Genomic DNA, 9,871 nt, shown 5'->3' on the forward strand with positions numbered 1-9,871 from the left:
AAAAAACTGACCCGAACCAATAGGTAGACCTACAGAATGAAGGCTAGATATAGGCAACAGTAATTTATAATCTAATATAACGCACGCAAATTTGTTCTTTACAGAAAAAACTGCAACCGGCCAAAGGGAGATAAAGAATTTTTTCCCTCTCCAGCGTCCCCAGTTCTCCGTGTCAAATGCACGGAAGAAAGAATTAGATGACGCATTTTTAAAAATGGTTTACTTGGATTATGAACCTCTTTATTTACCTCTTGGATTAAGAAATGCTCTTAGTGAGATGGAAGGCAGATTTAGGGAGCTGTTGCAGTTAGGAGATGGCTTCGCGCTTACGCTAGACATATGGACAAACAGAAGAGGACACAGCTTTCTGGGTGCTGTGGCAAGTTTCGTTGATGAAGTGTTCAATAGTCGCACTGTGTTGCTGTCCTGTGAACATCTTAAAGGACACCACACAGCTGAGAATATTTTTCAGAAATATGAAGGTGTTTTACAACACTGGAATTTACAAAGACGCGTTGTCAGGGTGGTGACCGACAGCGCCAGTAACATGATAAAGGCTTTCAACCTCCCAGGTTTTGAGGAAAGTGCAGTAGAAGAGGAGGGAGAGGAAGAGGACCCAGAGGAAGTTGACACAGAGGATAATCATCCTTCCCCATTCCAGCCAAATTTTTTGCAGATCATGGAGAACGTGACCGCCACATATATCACCGAAAACAATCTCCATATGCGATGCCCTATCCATTTACTGCAGCTCGCCCTAAAGGATGCGATAAACAGCCATGCTGATGTGGGCAATGTCATCACACGAACGGCAAAACTTGTAAAAGCTGTAAGGAAGAGCACCCTAAACACCGAGGAAGCTGATAAACTGGGTGTGCGTCCCACTCAAGCATGTATCACCAGATGGAGCAGTCAGCTGCGCATGATTTAATCTGTAATTAAAATGTTTGAAAGAGACTCGCAATTTCAAAATAAGCTGACCATGAATGACGTACTTCAGCTCCAAGCCCTGACTGAGGTGCTATAGCCTCTGGCAGAACTTACTAATGCTATGCAAAAAGAGCTCGGAAACCTGGGCATAATTCTTCCAGCTGTTATGGAAATTAAACAGCTTTTGTCCATAATCCAGATTTTGTAAAGATCTACGCACATTTTATCTTGTGTGTGTGTGTGCGTTTGTGTTTTAATGAGCCTGTTTTGAATGTTCTATTGCACAACAACTGCAGCTATTTTCACGGAAATAAAGTTAACGAAAATCAAATACACTTTTTCAGTTTTTGCATTTTAGGTAGGTTTGCTAAGGTTAGATTCATATATTTAATACATTTTAATTAATACATTACAATTAATAAAATTAAGAAGAATGTAAGAATTTCGCTCTGAAACATGATAATTGCTATTTATCAGCATGCTTAATTTTAGACAATTATCCAAGAATAATTGGATAATTGGGGGGAATGGATGGTATGGTGGGGTGGGGGGCCTTGGAGATAATTGGCCCCGGGGCCTCGGCAAGTCATAATCCGTCCCTGGGTAATACAAAGGCCAAATTCGAAAGTGGCTATACGACATGAGCTAAAGCATTGAAAATCCCCATGTCCACCATCAGGACAATAATTAATAAGTTCCAATCAGCTAGAGATGTTACAAATCTGCATGGAAGAGGACGTGTGTCTAAATCAGGGGTGGCGAACATCGGTCCTGGAGAGCCTCAGCCCTGCAGGGTTTTGCTTCAACCCTAATCAAACACACCTGAACAAGCTAATCAAGGTCTGAAGTGTTACTAGAAAGCTACAGGCAGGTGAGTTTTAATTAGGGTTGGAGCTGAACTCTGCAAGGCTGCGGCTCTCCAGGACCGGAGTTCACCACCCCTGGTCTAGATCGTCCTAATGCACAGTGAGGAGGAGTGTTTGAGTGGCCAAAGACTCTCCAAGGATCCCAGCTGGAGAACTGCAGAGATTAGTTGAGTCTTGGGGTCTTGGGGTCAGAAAGCCTTAAAAAAAGAAAAGAAAAGAAAATGCTCTCAACTGAAAACAAACTCCAACATACTTCAGACAGGACTGGATTCTATGGTCAGATAAAATAAAAAAATTTGATTTTAGCAGCAAACACGTCCTGCATGGTCACCCTAATATAAGCAGGTCTCATTGCACTGTCCAAGCATCAATTTTTCTGGCATCCCTCCACCTCTCCTTCTCCCCCTCTATTTCTGTTATTCTCCTTCTACTGTAGGCCAGGGGTGGCGAACGTCGGTGCTGGAGAGCTGCAGCCCTGCAGAGTTTTGCTTCAACCCTAATCAAACACACCTGAACAAGCTAATCAAGGCCTAAAGGGTTACTAGGAAGCTACAGGCAGGCGAGTTTTAATTAGGGTTGGAGCTGAACTCTGCAGGGCTGCGGCTCTCCAGGACCGGAGTTCGCCACCCCTGCTCTAGGTAGTACCACAATGGGGGCTCAAGCTGAGCCTCGGCTTCGAGCCTCCATTAAGGACAGCAAGCCAAGTTTGTTTACCATTATGTATCAGGACTGGATGGGCAGGCGAACTCGTGAAAGTTTAAGTTTGATGAGAAGTTAACCAGGTCACAGTACAATCTAGAATGGACCATGGCCCCATATCAGTGGTGACATTATCTGCGCAGTGGCTAGAATGATAATTTGATTCAAGGTTCATGAATCTTGCCATGAAAACTACACTGGTGTTAGGATGCTTGAATTCATTGACAGCATTGTCACTGTACTAAAACAGCTAACAACTCCTGGTTTCAATGTTCTGTGAAGTGATGGCAAATCCTGTTACGAATTAAAATGAAGTTAATGGTGACATTATCTGCGCAGTGGCTAAAATGAAAATTTGATTCAAGGTTCATGAATCGAATGGTAACATGGTCAGACCTAAACCAATCTTCACAGCCAATATAGAGAAAAATAAATAAATTACTTGTAGAAAAATACAAAATACAAAAAAACCTAAAAAAATAAATAAAAATGGGTAAAATTATATATATATATATATACCATAAAATCAATCATAAAAATCAAGGTGTAAACTGCTGTCATAATAGTTATAATAGTTTTCCCTTCTCAATAACTATTGTTCTTATTGAAGAACATACAGTTCTTGAAATTTATGGAATCAAAACATGACTTAATTTATTTATCAATACTCCCAGTTTCTGTTAATAAAACTTTAAGAACTACAGCACAAATACCGGGCTTCAAAAACAGTTGGACAACCGGCTTCTTCGAGTCAAAAAGGTAGAGACCAGCTGCTATAGTAAGAGCTATAGTAAGAATGTATTTGGCTAATTGACATAGGACTTGCTGACAGTGTATCTAAAATATTCCCAAATGAATCCGTGTTAAGTCCTATGTGATGTGAATTTAATATCTGAGTTACCTGTTTGTTCTCATATGTATTTGTTGCTGACAGGTGCTGCAAAGACTGTGTCAGTGAAGGAGGGAGAATCTGTCACTCTACACACTGGTCTTATTGACATACAAAGATATGATCTGATATTGTGGAAGTTTGAAGACCATCTCATTGCTGAAATCAATAAAGGGACCAATCAGTTCATAGTATGTGAAAATGCTGATGTGAGATTCAAAGGCAGACTGCAGCTTAATGAAAAAACAGGATCTCTCACCATCAGTGGCTCTGAAACCACAGACTCTGGAGATTATCATCTAAATATGAGCAACAAAATGTGCACCTTACACAGGACCATCATTGTTACTGTCAAAGGTGAGTAGATATGCATGACAAACCATAACAAAAATAGACAACACAATATTATGCATTTCTAAAAGATTTTTTATAATAATATGATCAAAACGACAGTTTCACTCACACTAATTATGGTCTCATTTTAGCTATTGTAACACCAAAGGGCCACACTGAAGATCCAGGTCTTCACCCAGGTTATACAGCACTGATATGTGTTTGTATAGTCTTAGTTGCAGTTACAGTTGCTTTTGTGATTTACTGTCACCGCAAGAGTAAGTATTACCCACAGTTTAAACAACATGAAAGAACATCAGTGAAATCTTAAAATGATTAAGATGAGCAACAGAAAAATTAACACAGCTGCTGCAAATATGATCTGTGTTTGATCTCAGCATTATTTTAGACATTTTGTGTCTTTCGTTGTTTCTATGCCAATAATGTGCTTGTATGAAGTTTGTCCATTCAGATATTAAGCACCATCACAAACAAACAACAGTAGCCTAATATAGAAATATTAAATACAACGCTGACCTTCTGATGCTTTACTTTACTTTAGAGCAAACAGTGTATACATACCAAACAAAGGTGTCTAGTATACAATATGTGTGTGCTATAAGTGTGCTATTACATGTCCTAAGAATGGGATAAGGTTTTACTGCTTACCTTAATGGAAGCTTAAACGTTTAACAAAAAATAAGTTTAGCTAGCAAGACAGTTCTGACTCCAAAAAGAGCAATACTGCTCAAAGAAAACAAATGTTATTGTTGGGTTTTCACATACCTTTCTGTCTTAATGAAGTTCAGGATTTTCAATAGATTTAAATCTGTGTTTACTTCCAGAAGGCGGAATTATCTAAGCAGGAACTCCAGTCCAGTGTGGTAAGATTCTCCATGAGTGTTTTCACTGTTGAAAGTATGTGTTTTCTTTATGTGTGTGAATGCATCCATGACCTGCGTATACTGCAAGATTAAAACTATATTCTATTCATTGCTGTGTCTCTTTCCATATTTTTGTAACAGGTTTAAGCGAGGATCAATTGAATCAACCTCAGGATCAGCATGAATCCATTCATAACAGTACATAACCACAGTAACAATATAAACAAGCTGTATAAATGAACAAGGGCTGTATTTGCTATAAACAGATAAGCAAGGTTTGGTTGATGTATTAGTTTATATTACACACTGATCAGTGTATTCTTAATCTGTATTTGAGAGACACAGTTTACAGATCTTTGACTCATACAGTGTAATGTGCAGCACTACATGTATGAGCACTACTTTTTGCTTTTTAATGGCTTAAAATTTAAGTTCTTCTTGCATTTCCATTTTGTACCATCTCATTTTTGTAGCATATTAATATTTTTTATAGATTTTTTTTTTACTGTTTTGCATTTTGCTTTGTGAATTAAATCTGACCCTTTTGTTGTGAATATGAACTGAATGTATACAGATTTACAGCTGTTCCACTGTCTGAATATTTCTGCACTCTAGTGAACAAATACTGTTTACAATGCATCAAAATCAAGAAATGTAGCTAGCATTCATTCAGCCTTTAACTGAATATGCACTATATGTGAATGAACATCATAAAAATATCATAATTAAAAAGCTTTAATTTCCTAATGGGCCTTGTGAAATGTGTTATTCCATCTAGTTATTGACTTCAAATATATTTGATAATATATAAAATATGAACAATTAAGAAAAATTTATCATGAGTAATCTGAAATTATATATATATTTCGGTCTTCACAATGTTGATTTAAATGGTTCTTATTTGTTTAATCTTTAGGCTGTTCGCATGGGGATTTGTGATTGGTCTTACAGGTGCAAAATGTCACTTCTGTTCTGTGTCATTAGTAGCTACATAAATACTGACTATTCCCCCAAACCCAATTGTTTGCATCCAAATTCAGTTCAATAGTTCAGTTCATGCAGTGTTTGATTTGTGTGCAAATACACAATAAAGCCAAATGAACAGACAAAACTGAGACTACTGTAAGAAGTCAGAGTGAACAGCAAGAGTGGATGCTTTCTGGAGTGCTACCATTGTGGATGGATTGGAAGTTTCTGAAATTGCCAGAGGCATATAGAAAGATTAGCCAGGGTGTTTACATGTCTTACCACTAGAAGTGGCCTATTTGCTCTTTTACCTATAATTTTTTTTTTTAATGTAACCTAAATGGCACCAGGTTTGCATCAGACTATAACACTGAAATAAAAAATGAAAGAAATACTTTAAAAAATGTTGAGGCAGAAAGAGAAAGAAACTAAATGTTTATTATTGCTATGCAATATCAAGTACATCGCCGTTTCATTGTCTGTGTTCTTCCAAATCTTCTGATGTCATTAACCAGAAGAACAACAGCGGCCACAGCAGCTACACTTATCAAAGCAGAGACGACCAGTCGGATCACAGCTTCAGGAGAGTCAAAACAAAGGTCGCAGTCTGAGGAGAGACACTAAATCAAGCACTGAAGAAAATGCATTATTAAAACTCTTTCACAACAATGCACAAAACTGGATTTAGACTACCTGAATGTATTTGACAGAGTTGATCGATGTCCAGATGTCTGGTCTGGGTGCTGACAGGATTGTTCACCACAGCTGTAGGTGTTTTTCTCCTGATATTCCACCTCCAGAGGTAGAGAGAGACTGATGCTGAGATCAGACACACTGATGCTGGACAATAAACTGTTTCCTTTGTACCAGGAGAGAGTCACATGACTCACATTCACCACTGAACACAGGAAGATCCTCGATGATCTTTCAGCCGATGAAGAAGATTGTGAAGTATCACTGAAGATTACAGGAATAGACACAGGAGCTGGGAAACAAAGGGGAAACATAAACAAAACTAGAAAGATTTTCTATTGTTTACAACACCTACAACTTCATCTCACCATAAACAGTGACAGCGAATCGCTTGGTTGACTTCTTACTCCTGATAATGATGCTCAGTTGATAAACGCCATTGTGTTCATTAGTGATGTTTGTGAGGGGGAGATCTCCAGTCTGTCTTTCGAGCTGCAGTCTGTCTCTAAATTTCTCGTCATTGTATGTAGTAATGTTTCCCGCCGCTATTCTGGTTAAACGAGTTCTGCTCGATCCAAACCTCCACTCGATCTCATCATCTCTCTGTACTTCTGTAAGACCGGTACGGAGAGTGAAGGAATCTCCCTCCATCGCTGACATCTCATCGGTCTCAACACCAAACACTCCTAGAGATGTACGACGCAAGACGTAAATATGTCAATATTCTAAATGCTTTAAATGCTGAAAAGAGCAACCCTGTAAAGAGACGTCAAATATTTATTACTCACCGATCAGAGGAACAAAACATAAAAAGAACAAAACGAGAGCGTGAATCATTTTCTTCAACAGTTTGAGATAAATCACAATGCCTTTAACAGATTTCATGAAACACGTCTCGTTTTGAATATGCATGCGTCCATTATCTTAGCTATGTCTAGATAACTCAACCCGGTGGTTTAGAGCCAAGAAAAAGTCCTCAGACAATCAGAAAAAGAAAAAAAAAAACTCTTTCAGTCTGCGCGCCTCCGTGAAGTGCGCCGCGAGATGATGTAGCCTACATGAACGCGCAACTACCAAAATACTGATGTTGTGGCTCAGTTTCGCATCCGGGTTTTAATTCCTTAGCTCGTAATAACATCACAAGACAGTAACCTCTGTTTATCACTTGTTTCCATGGATATGACATGGGTATTTCAATATAGTGACTAATTTTACCACAGTCTTTCGACGGTATACTCGCATAGAAGCTGTTATTTTTCTTTCCAGAATGAAGCACTTTGGTTTGTTTTACTTTAGGCCTACGTTGTAAGATGTAGATAAATAAGAGCTGTTCCAAGGGTGAGCATCTGGAGTTGATGGAGTTGCTATTTTTACATTGTGAGTGAAATTTGTGAGTGGAAATCTGACTTAAAGGGAAATAATGCCTTTGCCCATTTACCCATCAGCGCACACATGCAGTTGTAAACAGGAGCAAGACGTTTGTCCACCCAACAGAATGAAACCACATTCATTTGGGACATTCTGCCACTAAACTGGTCTGAATTAAAGTCAGACCGCAGCAGGTTTCACTTTGACTCAGAAATGGAGCTGCTAGAGTCACAAAAGCAAACAGTGGAAACAAGATGTTTCTTACACGAGAAAAATAACACCTTTATTTAGGCTAACTGTTTATATTTTGAGCTATTGTGGGAATTCCTTTAGATCCATGACAGCGCTTCACTAAACATCAGACATCCAAAAAAAGATTCACACTTTGAAGTCCAATGGTCTAAACCGGGGCTGTCCAAACTCTGTCCTGGAGGGCCGGTGTCCTGCAGGGTTTAGCTCCAACTTGCCTCAACACACCTGACTGGAAGTTTCTATGCCTAAGAGCTTGATTAGCTGCTTCAGGTGTGTTTAATTAGGGTTGGAGCTAAACTCTGCAGGACACCGGCCCTTCAGGACCGAGTTTGGACAGCCCTGGTCTAAACAAACCAGACCTGTAATTATGTTTAGAACTGCTTTAAGATAAAGGTCGTCTACTTACTGAATGCTAGTAAAAATAAATCTGTTCTCTGATCTAAAGGACTGCAGATTGTCTTGGTTCTTGTGGTGTCTTTTTAGCATCTTGTGTTCACTGCAGTTAGGCCCTGGAACAACAGCATTAACAACATCTCTCCCTCATTCCAAACTTGAATGGAATCCACTGAAGAACTGACTTGACTCAAGTTTGCACATTGTTTGTGTTTCTTTAACTTCTCTTTTCATACTGCCTGATTTTTTATTTTTTTTATTTTTTATTTTGTCACTTTGAGCTCCATTGACCACATCCTGTAGAGTTGTTTGACATAATCTGAAATTGACCATTAATATTGTTATTGTGCATTTAGTGAGATTTTAAAGTTCGGGTTGTGTATTTATTCCCTACTTGTATTAAATTAATCACTTAGTCATGATATTCTGCCCCCTTTTTTTATTGAATTGAATTATTTTTATATAGGACTAATGCTAGCCTACATTTCTGAGGGGACAACACTGTTGTACCGTTTTTTTATTCTTTATTATTTTGTATTGTGTGTCTTATTATTTGATTATGGTTTAAAATCATATGAAACTACATTTAGTATTTTGACTACACTGGATTCAGAACATATAGATTCAGACACGTTTTTTGACCTCTCATTGGACTCCTGGAGCGTCCCCTAAGTGACTAAACATGAAAACACATTTTCTGCAATGTCATTTTTTTAAAGTGCCATGTTGCTTATAATTCCTGTAGAATGGGAGTGGTCCCCGTTTAGAGACCTATTCACTTTTATTTTAAAACTTTTTTTTTTTTTTTAACTACGAGTGCTGGTTTTCTTAAGGTAGGCTATAGCTTAGCCCAGTATTTCCCAACCGGGGTGCCGTGTAAAAATATATATTTTTAATATTTTTACATTTCTAAAATGTTCAAAAAAGCATCTATTATTTAGTATCCATTTCTGATGTCATCAAGAATTAGAGATGCACCGAAATTCCGGCTGCCGAAAATGAGTTCACCGCTCAGGTTTCACTTTCACGTGGTGTGACGCTCTGCGTATTATGCGCGTGCGCACCGCTCAGTCTCCACTCATCGGAACGGCAAAGTCCACTCAAAAGTAGAGCCGACAGGAAACAAATATGTAGTACAGTATTGTTTCTGTTTGCAATAGCCCTACTGTGCAGTAACATGGTGTGGTATATGAGCAACTCTGGTAAAGCGGCCCTCTCATTCATTTATCTGCTAACCGCTATGTTATGCTCACGTGTTCTGATAATAATAGCTTTCTAGGACAACATTATTTGGATAATTGGTAAAAGCAAACAAACAAACAAACACAATCTATTAATAGTCCTACAGTTAGACCTACCTGAAAAACTAAAAAGCAATTTATTTCATTTGTAGGCCTATTGTTATTTTTTTATTAAACCGAATACAATTTGCTGTGAAAGTAAAACTTGTGGCTCATGCTTTGAGTGCTTTGTGCAGTTTGCCGCTAAATGAACAGACTAATTCTGACTGTCTGTATCCATGCAGTGAGGCCTGATCAATGTGTCAGACCAAATGTGTGCTGATAATTCTTCCCATGATGATCAATGTCCTGCCAGAC

At 38.4% G+C, this 9,871-nt stretch overlaps 1 protein-coding gene across 1 annotated transcript; it reads right to left on the reverse strand.

Annotated features, from left to right (window-relative positions):
* Window positions 1-6,039: 6,039 nt before the first annotated feature.
* LOC107709688 (uncharacterized) lies at window positions 6,040-7,780 on the reverse strand. Its single transcript, XM_016514269.1, has 4 exons — window positions 7,699-7,780; window positions 6,629-6,946; window positions 6,261-6,552; window positions 6,040-6,174 (listed from the first exon to the last, which is right to left on the reverse strand). Exons 1-4 carry the CDS (start codon window positions 7,778-7,780, stop codon window positions 6,156-6,158), a joined length of 711 nt encoding a protein of 236 aa, XP_016369755.1. The 3' UTR covers window positions 6,040-6,155.
* Between the last annotated feature and the right edge of the window lie 2,091 nt (window positions 7,781-9,871).

Source organism: Sinocyclocheilus rhinocerous, unplaced genomic scaffold (assembly GCF_001515625.1).
Source record: "Sinocyclocheilus rhinocerous isolate Xijiao unplaced genomic scaffold, SAMN03320098_v1.1 scaffold2161, whole genome shotgun sequence".
NCBI lineage: Eukaryota > Metazoa > Chordata > Actinopteri > Cypriniformes > Cyprinidae > Sinocyclocheilus > Sinocyclocheilus rhinocerous.

Coding starts and splice junctions, on each gene's coding strand:
- LOC107709688 (XM_016514269.1), bottom strand. CDS start 7,780: ATGTCCCAAATGAATGTGGTTTCATTCTGTTGGGTGGACAAACGTCTT. Junction 6,947..7,698: donor CTGCATGTGTGCGCTGATGG/GTAAATGGGCAA, acceptor GTACATCTCTAG/GAGTGTTTGGTGTTGAGACC. Junction 6,553..6,628: donor ATTCGCTGTCACTGTTTATG/GTGAGATGAAGT, acceptor TTTGTTTCCCAG/CTCCTGTGTCTATTCCTGTA.